General features: G+C 34.7%; 2 protein-coding genes across 3 annotated transcripts; one reads left to right on the top strand and one right to left on the bottom strand.

Moving 5' to 3' along the window:
* Window positions 1–3,525: 3,525 nt before the first annotated feature.
* Window positions 3,526–11,376, bottom strand: LOC145223323 (kelch-like protein 12). The gene is made up of 12 exons (XM_080089743.1): window positions 11,189–11,376; window positions 11,005–11,128; window positions 10,658–10,811; window positions 10,393–10,607; window positions 9,918–10,061; window positions 9,339–9,417; window positions 9,179–9,273; window positions 8,982–9,087; window positions 5,891–6,015; window positions 5,548–5,676; window positions 5,188–5,268; window positions 3,526–3,927 (listed from the first exon to the last, which is right to left on the bottom strand). The coding sequence occupies exons 1-12, from the start codon at window positions 11,248–11,250 to the stop codon at window positions 3,820–3,822; spliced, it is 1,422 nt and encodes a 473-aa protein (XP_079945869.1). The 5' UTR covers window positions 11,251–11,376; the 3' UTR covers window positions 3,526–3,819.
* Window positions 11,377–14,045: 2,669 nt separating this feature from the next.
* LOC145223315 (kelch-like protein 23) lies at window positions 14,046–20,119 on the top strand. 2 transcript variants are annotated; one of them, XM_080089730.1, is made up of 12 exons: window positions 14,047–14,336; window positions 14,805–14,928; window positions 14,996–15,149; window positions 15,205–15,419; window positions 16,223–16,366; window positions 16,707–16,785; window positions 16,844–16,929; window positions 17,072–17,258; window positions 17,963–18,094; window positions 18,638–18,796; window positions 18,872–19,019; window positions 19,300–20,119. In XM_080089730.1, exons 1-12 carry the CDS (start codon window positions 14,191–14,193, stop codon window positions 19,415–19,417), a joined length of 1,692 nt encoding a protein of 563 aa, XP_079945856.1. In that variant the 5' UTR covers window positions 14,047–14,190; the 3' UTR covers window positions 19,418–20,119. The 2 variants fall into 2 exon arrangements, with proteins under 2 accessions (XP_079945857.1, XP_079945856.1); XM_080089731.1 differs by lacking the exon at window positions 18,638–18,796 and having other exon boundaries at window positions 14,046–14,336.
* Window positions 20,120–20,327: the final 208 nt, after the last annotated feature.

Here is a 20,327-nt window from a genome sequence, read left to right as displayed (position 1 = left end):
GATCAAGCAAATACCTAACACCTTTAAACCAGGAAGAGCTAACTACATAACTGTATTTATCTTATTTGTAAACCCTAAAAGTCATGAAAGTTTAATGTGGACTGTTTTGGCACAAGCACAAATATACATTCTTTGTTAGAAGATTCAAGTGTAAAACGAAAAGAAAATCTCTACAAATAAATTAGCATTTAATGTACTATGTGCGCACAGTACATTGCATAATAAACCGAACAATTAGCAAAGAAACGGAAACAACTTCATCCTATTACACAAACCACAATAATGCCAAATGGCGTCGGGAAATCCCCTTTTGAAAATCTTCAGTTTCGTCATAGACATCTTAAAATACCTTTGCCATAAACTTGGTAATTTTTTTCAGAATGGAAAACGTTGTAAAATTGCAAATATTATTTTTGTCACCTTTAGCACAAGAACACGAACGTATTCTACAAACAAAAAATATATCTTTACAACAGATTAGGGCTAAATAACGAAGTGCAAGTAGGCTACATCATTAAATGTGACTCAGTCGAGAAAAAGGCATAGATGACAGTAAATTTAGTCTAGTCTGGTCCATCCATCTATCTAGAAAACACAGTCCACCTTAAACGAATTCCAACAACAAATACCCGAGGCTGCTTGTGGCTCATTTTGCCAATTGTTACAGGCAAGATAACGGTTTTCCAGTTTTGATTATGACGCACGCAGCCCACGCGCTGGAGAAGGTAGCGAGGCTATTACAATTAGCCTTGAAAAATGATGGTCCAGTTCTTTCTTTCTTTTTTCATAAGCGTATAATACGTATAAACCAGATATGATCGAAGGACCAAAGCGATAAGCGGCCAAGACATTTTAAAGACACAACAAAAACTATGAAGCTGCACATAGTATGACTAACGTGTGAAACTGTTAACTCACATTTACAAAACACTACAAAATAAAACTGTTAAAGACTCTACCAGTCAAGTCAAAAGCGACTACAATAATTGTTGTATGTGTTTGGCAATCATTTGCGCGTGGGACAAAAAAAATACAGTAAATAAAAGTGCAAAACTACTCAATACAAGAGAAATAGTTTACAACAAATTACAAACTAAGGCACATTTTATCCCACTGAAAATAGTATGCTGGTTTTGCTATCTATCTGTTTTACCAATTATAACTTACTATTGGTTTCATCACATATATATATATTTACAATTATTAGTACAGAAATAGCCATATTTGATTTCAAAATTTAATCAGTATTCCTTCTTTTAACATATATTTTTGCAAGCAGAATCAAATGGGTTCTCACTCATGTTTGTGCAATTTGGTAACAGTTTTAAAAGGACATAATTATTTGGAAAAATACATATTTTTATATTTGAACGATAAGGGATGTCACTAATGGTTGGAAACGCCTATTGCTGTGCCACAATCACAAAACTATTGATGATTTTAGTACATATTTTGGACTGTGCGTGCAATCACTGGACCGATTGGGCTAAAATGTTAAACAACCATCCGACATCTACAAACATTTTAACTTTAAGCACATTCCAAGTTGTAAATCTGACCTTAAGAGCCTTCGAACAAACATACAAACATAAGTTTTTAGACAAAGAGGTCAAAATGGGTAAATCCAACTAAAACTTACTGTAGCGGCCTGAATTTATTTAAAAATCTGTGCAGCCTGGATCTACACCGACCGCCGCACTAGGGGGTTTTCTAATTTGTTTTGAACGCAACGCTGCCTGCCTGATGGTACAAATTTCTTCTTGGTTGCACTACAGCATTGGTTCTCTGTTGCGAACAGAAACGTGTCACAATCGGCAATAATTCGCACATTCAATATGGCCGATAAACTTACACTAAGAAATATGTCACGTTAAGAAAGTCAACGGTACGCACCGTACTGGTCAAAACCAAAAATCGGAATTTAAAAAGGCCAGCTGCTAAACTGTGCCTGATGCGCAAGGCGGGCGAAAACTAGTGTCGCGTTGTTTTCGATTGTACGTAGTGTATGTGTTTATTATGTGCTCGCTGTAGTTTTGTGTTTTTGGATGTGACGAACGGATTCGCACATCGGGGCCGGGAATATTACAGCGAGAATTGGATTGTATGTACCTTTTTCCCTGTTTCCAGTTCACGTCAGTAATCTGACTTCAGTTACTGTGACGTAACAAAGCGCCAGTCATGATTGGTTAGAAATCTCCAAACGAAATAATACACATGATGTCATTAGTGCTGCAATCTTGTGCTGGCCACGTTTTACAGTTTCTTTCTGCGCTGTGAGCAGACTTTTCAGTTGTTGCAGTTTGTGGTGGATCTAATGTAGTTTTTGTAGATATTTATGTGCTAACATTATAGTGTATCATGTGCAGCTAATTAAGCAAAAGTTATTAAAATGCTGAAACGTCTTAGTTCGTCAAAGTGCCTATAATTCAGTCCTGGACTCCTAACAAGTTGGTACGTAACTTGAATGTGTAAACTGTATAAATTAAATGTCGTAACACTCTTTGTGTATGATTTAAGAAGTATTGACTTTCTTAACGTGACATATTCCTATGTGTAAGTTTATCGTCCGTATTAAATGTGCGTATTATTGCCGATTTGTGACACGTTTCTGTTCGTTTAACAGAGAACCAATGCTGTTGTGCAACAGAGGAGGATTTGTATCTGTCAGGCAGACAGTATTGCGTTCCAGACAAATTAGGAAACACCCTAGTGCGGCGGTCGGTGCAGATCCAGGCTGCACAGATTTTGAATAAATTACGGTCGCTACACTTACAAATGGTTTTAAATGCTTGTACCAATTAAAAACATCTAAAACTGCATGCACTTTTAAAAATACAGTCGATTTTAAATGTCCTAACTTATTTTGTCTTATTTTCAACAATTACAAGTCAAATCCCGGCTACAAGCATAAGTAAACCTAGACCTGAGCTGTCGTGAAATGCACGAAGTATTTACTCCGAACAAGAGCTTGCTCGAACAGATTGTTTATGGCAAAAAATATGGCATGTGATATGTCATGGCTCGTATAAATGCAAAGATTTGTTTCGTTTCGTGTGAAAATTTAATTTTTCGGTTGTCATTATTTTGGGGTCCATGTCGATGGCAACCCTGTCTATAGGTTTATTTTTGCTTGTAGGGAAGACAAAATAAGGACTTAAATCAAAAACAAGGACAATTCTTAGAAATAAGGAAAATACATGTTTCTAAGAAATTGCCCTTTAAATTAAGGACAAAATTTTGAAATTGCCCTAAAATAAGCAAATTTTTTTTTGAAACCGTCTGGAATTTTGCCCATGTGGATATAGTACCCCTAGGTTATTAGCTCTCAGTTATGGCGATGCTGCATCTCGAAGTCTCAGGTCGTAGATCTCCTTTATCTATGATTATTATGAATGCCAATGCCTTCTTTTGACGCAGGTTCTAGGTACCAAGTTTTTTTGGTAGACGATTAAGAAATTCTAGAACTTGTTACTAAGGTTTTCACAATCGTTGGTTACAATGGCGACAACAGAATGTAAAGTTTAGAAGCCTAATCTATATTTTACTTCGGAAAACAACACAAATAAAAACAGTACGAGTAAAAGAAGTAAATCCATGAATCACAGTCAATCAAAGTTCAAGGTAATGAATAAAATATAATAAAAAAAACAGAACATTTCAGGAACAGGACAAATTCGCCATTATGTAAAGAAGTATTACAAACAAAAGCAACAATTATGTGAAAACTTAACATGCGATTACTCTCTGGTTGTATGGTGATGTGGGATCTTGCAGTGTTGAATATCCACCAGCTTTTGCAAAAATGGGTAAAGTTAAAGATCATGTTGTGCTGCCAGAATTTAAACCACGTCCACTGCTGTATCCACCAGAACCACATTTTATTGTGCTTCCACTTCCACCTGTTCTTTCCATTTCCCCCTCATGAAACTGCATCAAAGAGTTTTTACAAAAAAAATGCGGTTGGAAAGGGTAATCATTAAAAGCAATTGACAAAGTCATTACAACTATTATACATTATAGTTTAGGTACAACTTAAGGACATTTGATCTACACATATGATTGTTTTTGCCAGCAAAAACGAATGGGTCCCCACACGCGCGTTTGTGCGTGTTCCGGTTATTTTTGACCTTGATATTGTCGTTCAAGCTCATTTTTTAAACACGATTTTCCAAAACTGAAAATGTGCGTGATAACTTAATAAAACGATATAGCATAGCATAACTGCGCAAAAACAGCTGATTTCTAATCACCGAAACGACTGTCTCGTAAAACGTCTGTTCCGGACGTCAAGCTGAGCACTCCCGCTTTGCATTCACCCGCCTTAATCGTAAACCACTGAATTACCCCTTAGAGTGTTGAGACTTCTATTTGACTGACAGTGTACACATATTATGGGCTGTAAAAGTAACTATTTGGCCGATTAAGGCAAAATTTTAAATACTAAACGAATAACCTACTGCAAACAATTGTTTAACATTTCAGCACATTAGGGCTGGTATTTCTGGCCCAAAACTAATACTTATTATTTGGGGGTTTAAGGGGCGAAAATGGGTGAATCCTATAACAAGTTACAAAATTCTTTAGAATACCTTACATTGCACCAACCAACAAAGCATGAAACTCTCAGATTATGTACTTTAGACAGAACAGGCGTTTATTTTTTTTTCCTTTTGGGGGCCTGTGAACCGCTGGGTCGTTCGGGGTCAAACTTCAGAAGGATCAAATTTGGATTAATAACTAACATCTGTGGAAATTTGAATAACTTCTAAGCACACTTTCTGGACCAAACACGTTTAACAAACGAATATTTGGCGTTTAACAAACGAATATTTGGCGTTTAACAAACGAATATTTTGGGGTTTAATGGGTGAAAATGGGTAAATGTGTTTTTAAGGTACAAAATTCTGTCTAAATTTGAAAAAAATGAAGAACTCTTTCTTGACCAAACACGTATAACAAACCAGCGTCAGACAGAAGAAAAAAATACGGACAAAAACAAATGTGTCCCCTTAATAGAAGGGGACCCATAATTACTACAGCTGCAAAATAACATCCTATTTTTTGTTATTTTTAATCTGTTTCAGCCCAACTTTTAGGAGAGGACCCATAATAACCCGGTCAGAAACCACTAACACATACCATAAGTTTTGCATTCACAATTTACAACAAAATAAAAAAAAGATTTACCTCAGTTTGATCTGGTAGGTTTTGAATTTTCTTGTTTGGTTTTGGTTTACCACCATTTTTCCTAAATCTTTGTTGAACAGGCTGTTTATTTAAGAAAAAAAAACTATAATTTGCAACATATTTGTTTTCATAGAATATTGTAGACACTAAAGTGCACTACTACTTTGAAAGCAGCACTTCTTGCATTTCTTGCATTGGGTGTTGACAATAAATACATTGAAAGTAACACATTTATCATAAAATATTACATTCATGTGCCAATGGTCTATATTTTCAAGGTAGGATTAATCACAAGGTAAATTGGCGATTTGAAAAAAATCCTTCTCGTATTAATATAGTTAATTTAGAGACACAAATTACCTTTGCATGTCCATTGCCACCATAACCTGACATATATTTTGGGGTAAAATTAACACTTCGACAACATCCATCTTGTACTATATCACCAAGAGAAGACATTGCATTAGATACAGTTGTCTTGGGTAAAGGCTGGAAACAAAAATCACCTTTTTACAAAAAACGAATTTAAACATGCAACAAAACTGAAAACTTGCACTTTTTTGCAACAAAACAAGACCAAATGTGGTCTTTTTTATCTATCTACTACACATTGTTTGAGAAATAATAAAATTGAGAGAAAAAGTAATTAATCATATCCCTTTTGGATAAAAGAACAATACAAGTCAACATTTATACAATTTACCCTGTCGATAATAATGTCCTTAATAAGGGAAAGATTTTTCGGTTTTTCCATGGATGTTTTATGGAATCGGAACCTCATGAGGAATGTTCTGTCATAAACCTTTCTCTCATTAACTTTGGCTTGTTCTAGAAATGTAAGAATACAATTTTTGGAAAAAAACTAGAAGGGTGGCTTAGCACATATTGCCATTGTACATACACGATGACTTATTTTTTAACATAATATATATAAAAATATATATATACATCCTACACTTGTTTTATATTCCGTGCCATACCACCCACTGTCTTTTATAACCTTAGTTGCTTTTGCAAGCAGAAACTGATGGGTCCCCCACAAATGCAAAGTTGCAAATAATGCATTTTACGATACAACTATTACAAATTTTGGTGCTATGAGTTTAAACAGGGCGATAAAAAAGTCTGCAGAAAAAATATGCTATATGAGGTAAAAACTATACTAGTCACAGTCAATTGGGCCTTTGTTTGCAAAATTTACCCATTTTCAGGGTTAGTGGGGTAAATGGTTGGGCTACATGGTAAAACTTAACAATCAAGACCTTAAAATGGTAAACTACACAAACTGTCCAAATTTATGAAAATGAGATGTTGTTTTGAAAAGTTCACCCTTTTTAGGAGGGCTCATGAGGTAACTGATGGAATTGCAGGGGAACAAGTGACAATTGACACCTAACAATGACATATGTAAGCTAATGACATATTGTACAAACTGTCAAAATTTTATCCAACTCAGCCAATGTTTAATTACCCCCATTTAAGGGGTAAATTGGGTAAAGGTGGGCCTTCAGGGTAAAACATGTCAATGGATGATGTTTCCTATAAACTGTCTAATTTATATATAATTCGGACATTGTTTAAAAAATTTACCCATTTTCGGGGCTAGTGGGGTAAGTATTGCCACTGCAGGGTAAAACACAACAATCTACACCTATAAACGGCAAAAAAGAACCAACTGTCCAAATTTGATCCAGTTCGGACATCATTTAAAAAAATCACCCATTTTAGGGGTCTAGAGGGGTAAATATTGGAGCTACAGTGTAAAACAGTGGTTCCCAATCGCCGGTCCGTGCCACTTTTTTAAAATGGAATGATAAGTAGGCATGTTGCAAAGTTGTTGGTACATGTGAAACTCATTTTATGCTTGGCTGTAAAACTGGGGTAGCTCTGCACCGTTGATAGCCACATAATTGTTCAATAAAGCTTTAGTGACGTTTATGATTGTTTTGTCACATACTGCGTCTGGCATTCAACGATTTTTTTATAAAACAAAATTATTCTTCACTTTTGAGATGCAACAATAGCTTGTGCTGTTAAGCTCCAGAAGGATTAATATGGAACCAACAAAACAACAATGTATTATGGTGTATTTTAACAAGAAGGATAGAAGTAAGACTTTTGAAGTAGATAATTCTCAAAATGAAACTGAAGAAAGTACCAGTAACAGTAGGCCTACTGCAAATGTTGAACAAACTACGAAAAGGGTATGTGCAGATAAGTTGAGTGTCACAGCAGGAAGTAAGAAACGAAAGGGGAATTTGTCAGACAATACGATAAAAAATCCTTGGAGCTTGGGTTTACGGAAGCTCAGTGTGGTGAACAAACGCCATAGCCCTTATGCTTGGTGTGCTCCAAAATTCTCTCAAATGATGCTATGAAACCTTCTAAACTTGCTCGTCACTTTTATATAAAGCACAGCAATCTTGAAGGTAAGCCACTTGAATATTTTGAACGACTACTCTCTGATATGAACGATCAAAAAAAGCAAATGAAAAAGATAACATTCACTGAAAAATCCTTTCTTTATGCATCCTATCTAATTTCTCTACAAATTGCTAAAACAAAAAATCCATACACCATTGGGGAAGATCTAGTAAAGCCATGTATCTTGTCTGCGGCTGAAGTAATTTTGGGTCATGAAGCTGCTCGAAAATTTGAAGGCATACCTCTTTCCAACAACACTATTCAGCGAGGATCGATAGATATGGCCAAGGACATCGAACAGCAGGTTATAGAGGAGGTATAGAAATCGCGACGAGTCAACCGACGTGAGCAATTATGCTATTCTTCTTTGTTTCGTGCGCTATAAGGGAAAATCAGATATTAAGGAAGAACTTCTTTGCTGCATAACCTTACCATACCACAGGACATACCACCGACTCAGAAATGTTTAGACTTCTTAAGGCATACTTTAGTGAGAAAGAAATAGACTGGGGAAGTTGCGTTGGAGTGTGTACTGATGGAGCTGCGAGCATGACCAGTTATCGCTCTGGCGTGGTTGCAAAAATAAGAGAAGTTGCGCACAAAGAAATGTTATTTACTCATTGCATCGCGAGCATTTGGCTTCCAAAAAGCTTTCTCTTGATTTGCATAACGTACTTACTAGTGCTGTGAAAATTGTTAATGCAATAAGTCGACCTTTGAACTCCAGACTCTTCCGTGGAATTTTTTTAAATTTTTATCGGTCCCGCGGTGCAAAAAGGTTGGGAACCACTGGTGTAAACCACAACAAATGACACCTTAAAATGGGACAATTAACAAACTGTCAAAATTTCATCCAAAATCGACATTGTTTAAAATTTTACCCATTTAAGGGGGGTTGTTGGGTAAATACTGGGGCTATCAAGTCAAATGAAGCAGATGGCACATCTATATGACTATATCTACCATGTGTGAAAGTGTCATCCAAATCCACCAAAGATTTTATGGCAAAAGTGGTGCATGGATAAATTTCACCCGAGAAAAAAAAACTGAGTGAAATCAAGATGCATCCCCTTCAGGGCAGGGGACCCATAATAACACATTTCAGTTTTGATAATCATCAGTAAACATAGCTGTTATGAGACGATTAAAACAAGGAACTTAAGTAGGCTGTAGCCACCAAATGTTATTACACTTTTTTTAATAGGTTTCCAATCAGCTTTGTGTTAAAATACAACATCTGTTTCTTAAAGATGCATTGGGCTGATGCAAATTGAAGGTGAAGACCCTTACAAAGTAAATAAATGCATATGTTTGATAAGTATTGGTTGCAATGATAAGCTTAGATGCTTTTACTGGAATTAAACATTTACCCTTTTCCTGCTTTGCAACTTTAGGTTCTAATTCACTTTGCTCAACATCATTCATGTCATCAAAAGGTTTTTCCTTTAAAGCATGTGAAAAAGGGTACACATTGTCCTACAAAGACAACATTATTAAAATATTGATGGAAACTCAGGGTTGGCCTTCATCACATTACTGTTACACTTAAAAGCTGTTTAACACTTACTGGGATCTGTCTGAATTGTTTCGTGTTGACATCATAAATCAAATCAGCATTCCCTGATCCTCTACCACCAGTCCAAACAAATTCATGCATTGTACCTGAAAGTTAGCATCAGATATTTGTTAATGATTTGTCAACTAACAGGACATGCAGCATTTCTTACCATCAGAAGCAGGGTTGCTAGGCTTTAGCAAAGCCGCTACAAGCATTTTGTTGCAAACCAAACTATTCTGAACCAAGCTCTAAACAAGTTCATGTTTACAATTTAAAACCATTAGAAGTGTCCTGTTTTTATAAACAAGAAGACAGCAGACTTTTATCAACAAACAATTTACTTTAGCAAGCTTGAAAAAAGACTGACAACAAACGTGTTCAACAGTGGTTGTGGCCTAATAATTGTATTTTTGTCCACAAACATATTTCGATTTGTTTCAAGCCTAACATGCCTGCTGTCCACCTAATTGTACAAACACTCGGAATTGAGAGTGATATCCCATAATCAGAAGATCATGCTAAACTATGTTAAATATGCTAATTATGTTTTTTCGCCATGACCTAAAACCCATGTTTGGGGCTAACTTTTTGGCTCAGTGCAATTAAAAAGTTGACAGCTATGGACATCGCAATTTAGGGGTTGCTATCACAATTTGGAACTCATTGCATTGTAAGCAGCCCCACTTTAGCTCCTTTTGTCTCTGTAACCCTGTTTTAAACTAACAGTTGTACTTCAGTAAAATAATACCTCATCGTAAAGTTGAGTAAGGAAATCAGAGCTCAACAAAGTCAGATCAAGTTGTGAGAAAAGATTCACAAACAATTCCTCACGCTCAAGAGGGTTATGATTAACCCACTGCACAATCCCGGTGAAAACAGCTTCTTCACAAGTCTGCAAGTTAAACCAAAACCTGTTAGTCACATACACACAAAAATTAAACACTAAAACTACAACATACAGTTTACCAGAATGTATCTCTTAAACCCAAAATTATAAAGCTAAAGCTAAGAATAGCCAGATCATCATTTGCACCAATTGGGCTGCTTACATTTATTCAGGTAATTAGAATTTAGGTGGCAGTGTTACATGTTAAACCAGAATCACAAACATAAAAAGTTACATTCACTCTTATTACCCCCATTTCATTTTTTTCTTCTAAGATCACATCACAAAAAGAAAAAAAATATGTTAAGCGTATTAAGTGTATAAGTTACACACATACTTTGAGCCTCTGCTTAATGATAGTAGATATGCCTTCAAAATCAAGTTGCACAAAATCCTCTTGTTTCAGAACAGTTCTAAAGTTCTCAGTGATTGTTTGGTTAGTTTTTGAAAGTACATCATCAAGGTTGTATCGTTGAGCATAAGCTCGAAGTTTCAAGCAATTATCCACCGATATAATTTGAAGGATACAAGTGTTGCAAAATCCCATTAGATCTAAACAAATCCAGGTATATCATTGTGTAGTAATTACAAATGCATTATACCTTTCATCTGTGTATATTCAGCATCTTCCAACACATCCATCACATTATCTTCAGTTACCTCGATATCACCCAAGTAAGCATAATCCAAAATGTTTTCCAACCTGTCAGGTGGAATCTTGTCAACAGGCACTACTTTTACATACTTTTCTTTCTTCTGTAAAAAGATTTAACTCACATGATGTGCCATAATTGTGACTTTTTTTCTCTTCAGCTTGATTATTCTAACAGTGAAGCAGCAGATTTACATTAACAAAGTGTAAATATTATTGCTGTGTTGGATTTGTCTTTGTACAACTTAATGCTAAGAAACATTCCAGTTGACAATTTTGAAGCAGATTTATTCGTACCTCAACATCAAATTTAGCCCGAACATAATCTGATGCAGCACCTAGAATACTTTCATGAACTGAATAGTTTTTCCCTTCAGACTGAAGCACTCTGTCACAGTGTCGTTTTGCTCCTTTCCTGTCTCTGCAATGGTAAGGTTTCAAAAGAATCAGAAAAAAAATATATCAATGCAAAGTAACATACCGATTCAGATAATCCAAAATATTTTCTTGATGTAATTTTTTGTGTTCAACTGATGGTCTCATGGTAGAATTCAATGAAAATCAGCAAAAAAACACAAACAAATTGGTTACTACAAAAACTGTATTTCAATTTTCTTTTAACTTCTCCAGTCACAACACAACACCATAATTATTCAGCAATGAACACTGTTTTCACTGTGGATCAAAACAAGAAATTCAGTTGGTTGTTAGGACTGCTTTTTTGCGAAGCATCATAAAAACCTTTAGTCTCAAACTTGGTTTTGTGTTAAAAAAAATAACCTTAACATTCTGCACAATTCAAAACACAGATCAAGCAATACCTAACATATTTAAACCAGAAACAATTTACTACATAACTACTTTTTTGTTATTTGTAAACATAAAAGTTTAATGTGGACTGTTTTGGCACAAGCACAAATATATATTCTTTGTTAGAAGATTCAAGTGTAAAACGAAAAAAAAATCTCTACAAATAAATTAGCATTTAATGTACTACGTGCGCACAGTACATCGCATAATAAACCTAACAATTAGCAAAGAAACAGGAACAACTTTATCTTATTACGCAAACCACAATGATGCCAAATGGCGTCGGGAAATCCCCTTTTGAAAATCTTCAGTTTCGTCATAAACATCTTAAAATACTTTTGCGATAAACTTGGCAATTTTTTAAGATGGAAAACGTTGTAAAATCGCAAATATTTTCTTTGTCATATTATTCGGGCTAAAAATAATTGTTGCACTATAATCACAAAAAAGTTTATGTATATTTTCATTCTTTTCTAATACATGTGGCTCATTATTTTATGCGACTTGTATATTTTCATTAGTTCAAGCTGGCAGTAATTTACTGCAAATATACATCTAGTATTAAACTGGGAATGGGAAGAATGATCAAGATGAGTTTAGTCCACAAAATAAATACAAAATACATACGAAGCGAAAGCAGTATGAACAATAATTAGTACGCATTTGCATGGGTTGCCCGCATGACAATAGACGCTCTGATCGTATTGAATCCCCTGCAACGAGATAAAACACACGGCAGTAGTATCACTCCAGGATGCAGACTGTACTATGTTAGGCGATAAATGCAAGTCGAAATCACTACTTACAATTTTCTCTGTGTGTGTGTGTGTAACTTATTTGATTAGGTTCACAAGAGTATAAAGAAAACATCACAAAGTCATAGAATTCAGCATGATTGACTAACCGACGCCGAATTTTTTTGGTAGCTGTTTGCTTAATATAAAGCGTATTTGTAGCGTATAAGATAAGCGTACAAGAAAATTGGCAAATTTTTACACATACTTACAATACCAAATAATTATGTACATATAGGCATAAATTATGGTGTTAATGTGCACTAAAACATAAAACACCTAGCCCGCGTCCATCAGGCAAAAAATCCCCACCTAGCCCCGCGCCCATCAGGCACTTAAATGGCACGAGTACTATTTTGTCGGTTATAAATGCAGAAATACGGCAGCGGCTATGGAAATTACACCCGATACGTACATTAAATTTGTTAGTTTAGGTATATGCACTGACTTTATCTCCTTCAGTCAGATGTCAGGGTATGATACTTTTTCTAATCAGTTTTTCGACAAAATTTGTTAAATTTACATTGCTATTTCAGGGGAGTGCGGGAGCAACTACCTCCTCTTGCCCTTACGGACAGGCGTCTAAAAGTAAAGTCAACTTGTGCTATACAAAAGCGTGGCCCGCCGTCAATTGTATTTGGCCATCAGTGATAAAGGTTGTACACCTTTATAACGTATTGCGTATACCATTTGGCCTTCACGCCATAGCGACGTTCAGCATTTACCACTTACCTTAACATTTTTTTAGACGCGCCCTTTTTTACCGTGACAAATCAACCCTTTTCTCTGAGGCCCATCCTTGTACGCTCTGATGCCGACCAAAGCATGCCCACCAGCCAACCATGTCGACAGTTCGACAAATATGCCCCTTTCCTATACATGTTGTGACTTAGTTGAAACCAAAGTATGTGTAGCTGCATGTCTACAATGTATACAAAATTTGGTGCGCTGGGGGCTCGTGCAAAGGCACTGTAGACCTGCAGCACCAGCATTTTGACTTAAGATTGTCGATAAAATTAAAACCTAGGGTTAATTGTTTAATTTTCTGTATAAACCCTAACGTCAGCAGCCATTTGACAATTTTGACAGAGCATGGAACTTTGACACCAAAACAGGGTAAAGAGCGCCTCGTAGCTCCCGGAGTAAAAGAGTGAGAAAGGAGAGATAAAAGAGCGGCTTGGTAACTGGATCAGGTTCGATTTTGAATCGCGCAAAATATACATAAACTGTAGATTTTATTTTTAACGAAATGGACCAAGTTTACATAATATTGACAAAGTAAGGGCGGCTTTACAATACTTTAAAGCAGTGCTACCATCTACCACAAATTTGAGTCACAACCCGCAGCCGTCTCGCTTAAGTTAATATTGTCCTTGTGTTGTTAAATTTTAGTCAATATTTGTAGTACAGCGGTTATTATCGATCAAACCAAATGAAGTTAGATGTTGTTTTCGAGATATCGGCGTACCGGTAGTTTATTCACTTAATTTTGATGAATAGTTTGAGAATGGGTAATTCCCCATTTTGGTGCGAGGTAACAGTTTTATTTATTTTCAAGCAATTTTATACTCGCCGTTTCGTTTTCACCAGAGTCATGTGCTCAGTTTCTATTGCCTGGCTTGTTTCTTTTTTACCTTCTTCCTTTTTGGTCAAGTAAAATTAGTTTATATTTTTTAAATTTGCACACACAAATAACATTTTTTTTAAGTTTTTTAGTGTGCAAGTCTTTTTTAATGGTAGGACTTTTTTTACCGTTTTAACGGTTATGGTAAATTGTAGTTCGGTTCTCTTTTCAAGTTAAGAAGTTAACTGAATCTTGATTGTTGTTATGTTTTACCCTTATGAATGTATCAGTGGCTAAATTGTTTGATGTCAAGAAATGATTTGTAGGCAAAACAAATTAGCATCTTATACTATTACTTTGTGCATTTTACAGAAACAATTTGTTTTTGCTTTTTACGCAATGGATACAACTAACAGTAATGTTACAAACCATTATGCTATGTTGGGAAAACTTATTGCTGAGTAAGTTTAATTTAACTTTGTTTTTTTTGCAACAAACAGTCACCTGCTGAGTGCTGACATAACATATCAAGTGTCTGGTTTAGAAACTGTATGCTATTTTTAGCACATCCTGCATTATATAGTGTAATAAAGTAAACAAACTATCACTCAAGAAAACATATTTAGGAATACCTTATGCATGTAAATTTTGTTTCTTTTGTGGCCTGATTTGATCTGTTATTTTCTGCCTTGGTATTGCCTAATTGGGCAGTACATCTTGTTGTTTTACTTTTTCTAAAGCATTGGTAAGCTGCAGACAGTGTACATTGTTACAACCTTGTGGGTTTCATTGCTACATCTGGTTATAAGAAAGAATAGTATGTAGCCATGTGTATACCTTATTTTTTCACATCATTGAAGAATTGATACACTGAAAAATTGTCATACACATGTCAATTTTGTCACGCAATATTTTACACCCAAAAACAGAGACAGAAATTCAGAGCAATCCACCTGTGATTTGATACTGGAGTCGGAAGGAAAAAAAACTCCAGTTCACAAAAATATTATGATGCTTGTTTCCAAGTATTTCAAGAAGATGTTTACTGTTGAAGTAAAAAAATACTGTACATAAACAATACAAATGTACCTAATTAATACATTTTGCTGTTGCTTTGTAGATGAAAGAGAAATATGAAGGCATTGTCAAGATGGTACAGATTCCACATCAGCGACTTGCAAATCTTATTGAGTTTATGTATACTGGTAGAATAATAATTACTGCAGACAATGTGATAAACATTTTGGATGATGCAGAATATGCAGAACTAGAAGGTTTTACTTAAAATAAAAACAATATTTTTTTAAACTAATGTTATTTGTTTTTAAGTTCTCAAAACCATGTGCAATACAGCTATGCTTAAACTGGTATCTGCTAACAACTGCTTGAAATTTCGAGTTTGCGCTCAGCGATACAATCTGGATGAAGTGTTTGTTAAAGCAAATGAAGAAATTGCAACTAATTTTGAAATAGTTGTTCGACAAAATGATTTTTTGCAGCTTGATGCTGATGATATGTCTGCTGTTATCAAACTGAGAGACAATGTAAGTTGTTGTATTTTCGACCTGCATGTACTGCTTTCACAGCATAGTTTACTTTGCTACCAAAATGTGCTTTTTTGCTTAGGCCTATTTACATTGCATGTATAAGTGTCAAGTACAAAAATACAGGGTGGTGTATTAAAAACTTAACTTAGAATGATGTCGCTGCGGTTTGCAATGACAAGAATTGCTAAATTCAAAAATGCAATTGCAAGAAACACTTTCTACAGTATGTATCACTGTTCAGAAATAGATAAAAAAAATTACAGATAAAAATCAATATGTTGGATTGTTTTTTTAGGGTCTTTTGTTTCTCAAATTGACATAAATGTACCTCAACATTAATCTAATGTTTTACATGATTGTATTCTTAAAAAAGATTTGATTTGAAAAAAATTGTTGTGACACTTAACAATGATTTAGCAACATTAAAAAAAATCATTTCATCATGAGTCGCTGTTTGTAATCACTAAGATTTATCGCAATTGTTCACAAAAATGACCAATCATTTACTGGTAATTTATGTTTTTGGCATCATAATCGAGCCACTAGCCTAAGCAGACAGCAATTTTAGGGCAAACTTTATTGCCATACTGTAAGTATTTTTTTAGAAGTTGATTTTGATCAGAACTAATCAACTTGAAAATTGTACAAACAAACCAACATATTTACTATGCTTTGAAAAGCCTTGGGGGTGGTTTCCTGCCCATGGTGCCTTTGATTACATGTAATTTTTAACTCTTGCTATTATTTTCCTTCTGCTTATGATGCCAAGAGGTGTAGTATTCTAACAATAATGTCTTTAGACTTGTGAGGAAGCTGTTTTCATTGGAATTATACAATGGGTTAAGCATAACCCTGTGCAGCGTGAAGAATTGTTTGCTAATGTTTTTTCACAACTTGATCTTTCACTAATGAGTCATGACTTTCTCGTCCAAAGCTCAAAAGAGGTGAAAGCAAATAGTATTATATAATAAGTTTTATAGATGCATAAAGTTGCAATATTTTCTTTATGCAAATAAAGTAAACCTATTTCACAACTGTTTTAAGTGAAAAATAACTTAAAGTATTAAATCATCTTCCAGTAATTATAGGTTGCTTTCTGAAACAAAACTCATTTTATTTATTTTTTTCCTGTCTATTGTGTAAGCTTTTAGCATGGAATATGTAAAGAGTGTTGTCAGGGTTTCTTGTGCAATTGAGCTACTTTTTAACATTGACTTGCAAATGGTATTTATGAGTTTTGGGTTCGAGCTTGTTTTGATTAACATTTTTGACATGTTTGTGCAGAACTTGGTAAGAAAAAATGAAGAATGTTTGCGTTTACTTGTTGATGCATTTGCGAAAGTTGGTCAACCAGCAGTCAGTGGTAAATATGTCTATTAATTTGCAGTTAATTTTTTAGGCTAAAGTCTTTGTTTACACAGACAAGTTTCTGATTGTTGGTGGAGAGGACTCACCTACCGATTGTGTTGTTTATGATGTCGTAACAAAGCAACATACTCATTTACCAGTGAGTTTTGCTTTACTGATAATGATGGTTAATTACTAAATAAAAGATCTTTCGAAAGGCAAATGTTTAACTGACAATGTTGAAAAAACAAACAAACATAAACACTGGCAGACTTTCAAAAAAATGCTACTTGTTGTAACAGAAATTAAATACTCAAAGAACTGCAGCAACCTCTGTAAAAGTCGGAAGCAAAATTTATGTGGCTGGAGGGTGGGATGCTGGTGCTGGAAAGAGTTGTGAAATGTTTGACCTAAATGAACAAACAAAATGGAATGTGATGCCAGATATGTTGGAATCTCGCTGGTACTGTGGATCCGGCTTTATAGCTGGTAAGTTTCTAATGGCTTGTTGCTTTTGTAGGCAGTTTGTAAAAAACGATATTGTAAATGTGTGTATACTGTGCAACACCAATATTTTAAAACAAGCTATAAGTGACAAAATAAACTGGTTAAATGCTTATTTATGCCAACTTTTATTTGGTTTCCTGCTTAAACAATATTCCATAGGGCAAGACTCCTTAACCCAGGGATGTCACACACGTGGCACAAGTGCCAAAAGTGGCATCCAAGAACTATTATTCAAAAGCATTTCAAAATGATACTTGTGATTTTGCAAACATTATTATTTGCTTTGCAATCAAATTTTTGTCTATTTTCTTGAGTATTATACAAAGTTTACTTGCATATGACGTTGGCATGTGAGTGTTATTTTAAAACCATTTTTGTCACAATAATGTTTGTGAGTTGGACACCACTGCCTTAACCTTTATAATCTCTTTCTTGTCCTTGTTTGACTTACCTTCATGGTTTCTTAACAAACTAAACAGATCATAGAAGTTTAATGTTAAGTACACTGGTAGTGGTAAATGTTGTTTTATACTTGTCTCCAAGATACATCAAATTTACTCTTTAGAGGTAAATTTACCATAGTTGAGCAGCAAAATTGATTAAACATGCACTGAGGTTTATGAAAAATATCTATCACCTACAGACAAGATTGTTATAATGTTTTAATGTTGCCATTCCATCTGCAGGTCACATCTTTGTTACTGGAGGTTACAGATGTGGAACAAGTTGTGAAAAGTTTGACATTTACAACAACAGGTGGATGAGAATAAACGATATGCTACATGAAAGATATGTGCATGGAACTGCTGTTTGCAATGGTACGTCAACAAGAATTTTTGCTCAAAAAGTTGTGGTGAAACTCTTAATTAAAAACATTAATTAATTTTCTTTACATTGTGTATATGTCTAAGATCTAAACCAGGGGTGGGCAACCTGCGGCCCGCGGGCCCCATGCGGCCCTTAATTAAAGGTTGTATGGCCCGCAGAGACGTTTAGATTTTAAAAGTACTGGCAAATGAGTCCAATTATTACATATTTTTGAGCTGATTAATGCACCTGCTGCTAGTTTTCTGCGATCTGGCAAAATGTGGTAGAATCAAATATAAATTATACTTGTAGTTGAGCATATTAGGTAAGAAACAAAGCGAAATCACTTTGTGTTCTACACATGTCATCGAACTTGCAATAAAGCAGGCAGCTCGACGGCGGACTCATTGTGAGCACAACGCATTCAAGCGTTGCCCGCCCACCGAGGATAAAAATGAAACAAACAAACAAATGTGCGGCCCACGATCCAATTATATTTGGCCCTACAGTAACAAAGGTTGCCCACCCCTGGTCTAAACAATAAGTTTCTTCAGATGTACTTTATTGCATCGGTGGTTATGATGATAGTGAACCCATATCTTCATGTGAATGTTATGATATGGAAAGTGTTGCATGGAATGAGATTGCACCTCTCAATCAAGCAAGACATGGTTTGGCATGTGTTGTTTTGAATAAAAATATCTATGCAATAGGTAATGCTTATCTGTTCGATTGTTTTGGAAATAACGCAGCTGCTTAATACTATTTTTTGTTTACTTTTATAATAGGGGGGTCAGGAAATAATGACCAATACCTGTCAACTGTTGAGAGATTTGATCCAAGAATTGGCAAATGGCAAAGTATTGCACCACTAAAACATGCTAGAGACCTTTCATCTGCTTGTGTGATTGGAAACAAAATATTTGTTGTTGGAGGGTGAGAATAAAACTTCAGAATATGTAAACATACATTTTGTTATAATTGCGAAATTTGCAATAAATAAGATTGTTTTGTTTTTGCCCTATTTTGTTTGTGGAGAAGCACAAAATAGTTTAAACAACAGAAAAGATACATCAAAAGACTTTCTGCAAAAATGTTAATAATAGCACCTAGTAACTTGCCACAGTAAATCTTGATTCCTATAATCTTTCCTTAACAACAGGTGATTTATAAATACCTTTCTAATAAATGATCACAAAAGTGTAAAAAATTGCAGGTTTGATGAACAACAATATTTCAAATCAGTTGAAACTTATGATCCAATTTCAAACATTTGGACAGTCGCTTTTGAAACTGAAAAATCAGTAGATTATGCCACTGTTGTTGCAATTTAAAATGTTTTGTGCATGTATTATGTGTAATACTAGTATCACACCACCATGATTTCCCAGTTTTTAGTAGATATAAATGTACGTTTCTTTGAGCTAATTCTAATGACGAATGCTTAAAAAAGAACAAAGCCAATGTAGCAATTAATTATATATTTTTTTTCAATGATATATATCTGCTAAAAAAATCTGCTAGCCACTAAAAAGGCAAGTTTTATAATGTTTTTTTAAAAGCATGAAAAATATTTGATTTCTGTTACAAAAGTTTTGCATGTTGCAACGAAAATTTCCTTATCACTTGAATTGTTATTTGGTTGTTTGCTGACTTTCAGTTTATGAGGTCCATTTACCGAAAAAATATTTGTGGTGACTGTTTATATATTAAAAACTGTTAATATATTTTTATTTCATGCTTGATCAGTAGATTTATGACAAAAAATGAAAATAATTTAAAGTTAACCAACAAGTAGATATTGAAGTGCAAAATGATTTAAAAAACTGTTACACCTATAGTTCTCCTAAAAACTTTATTTTTACAAAATATTTATGCCACTGAATCTAATTTCAGTGAATCAAACCTGAAGCGAAGTTGAATCCTATGTTATATTTGCCATTAAACCTAAACCGAACCAGTAAAGATGCAGTTTTTATTTTTTCATGTAATCACCAGACAACTTATTAATTTGGAATAAAATAACTAATTTACTGCTATGGTGTCATTACATTTTTTTACCAACCAAACTAGGGCCTGGGCTTCAAAAAAGGGCCCCACAGAAACAAAAATTGTGACTATATTGTGTTTTCTTTTATGAAGGTAAATATTTCAATTGTGCAACCGAAGTTTTAGCTTAAAAATTCACTTTTCAACTCTGCAGTTACGTCACAGATTTATTTTTAAATAAAGAAGGCCCAAAGT

This window comes from Phallusia mammillata, chromosome 4, assembly GCF_965637545.1.
Source record: "Phallusia mammillata chromosome 4, kaPhaMamm4.hap1.1, whole genome shotgun sequence".
Lineage (NCBI taxonomy): Eukaryota > Metazoa > Chordata > Ascidiacea > Phlebobranchia > Ascidiidae > Phallusia > Phallusia mammillata.
Note: the sequence above shows the minus strand (reverse complement) of the source record. Positions and strands in the feature narration are given on the sequence as shown.

What these genes read in the sequence shown, in the direction of transcription:
- LOC145223315 (XM_080089730.1), top strand. Translation starts at nt 14,191, where the DNA reads ATGATTTGTAGGCAAAACAAATTAGCATCTTATACTATTACTTTGTGC. An exon ending in AGCAACATACTCATTTACCA is followed by an intron (nt 16,930 to 17,071) that starts GTGAGTTTTGCT and finishes TTGTTGTAACAG; the next exon opens with AAATTAAATACTCAAAGAAC. An exon ending in TGGAACTGCTGTTTGCAATG is followed by an intron (nt 18,095 to 18,637) that starts GTACGTCAACAA and finishes AAGTTTCTTCAG; the next exon opens with ATGTACTTTATTGCATCGGT.
- LOC145223323 (XM_080089743.1), bottom strand. Translation starts at nt 11,250, where the DNA reads ATGAGACCATCAGTTGAACACAAAAAATTACATCAAGAAAATATTTTG. An exon ending in ATTTTGGATTATCTGAATCG is followed by an intron (nt 11,129 to 11,188) that starts GTATGTTACTTT and finishes TTACCATTGCAG; the next exon opens with AGACAGGAAAGGAGCAAAAC. An exon ending in TGAATATACACAGATGAAAG is followed by an intron (nt 10,608 to 10,657) that starts GTATAATGCATT and finishes GGATTTGTTTAG; the next exon opens with ATCTAATGGGATTTTGCAAC.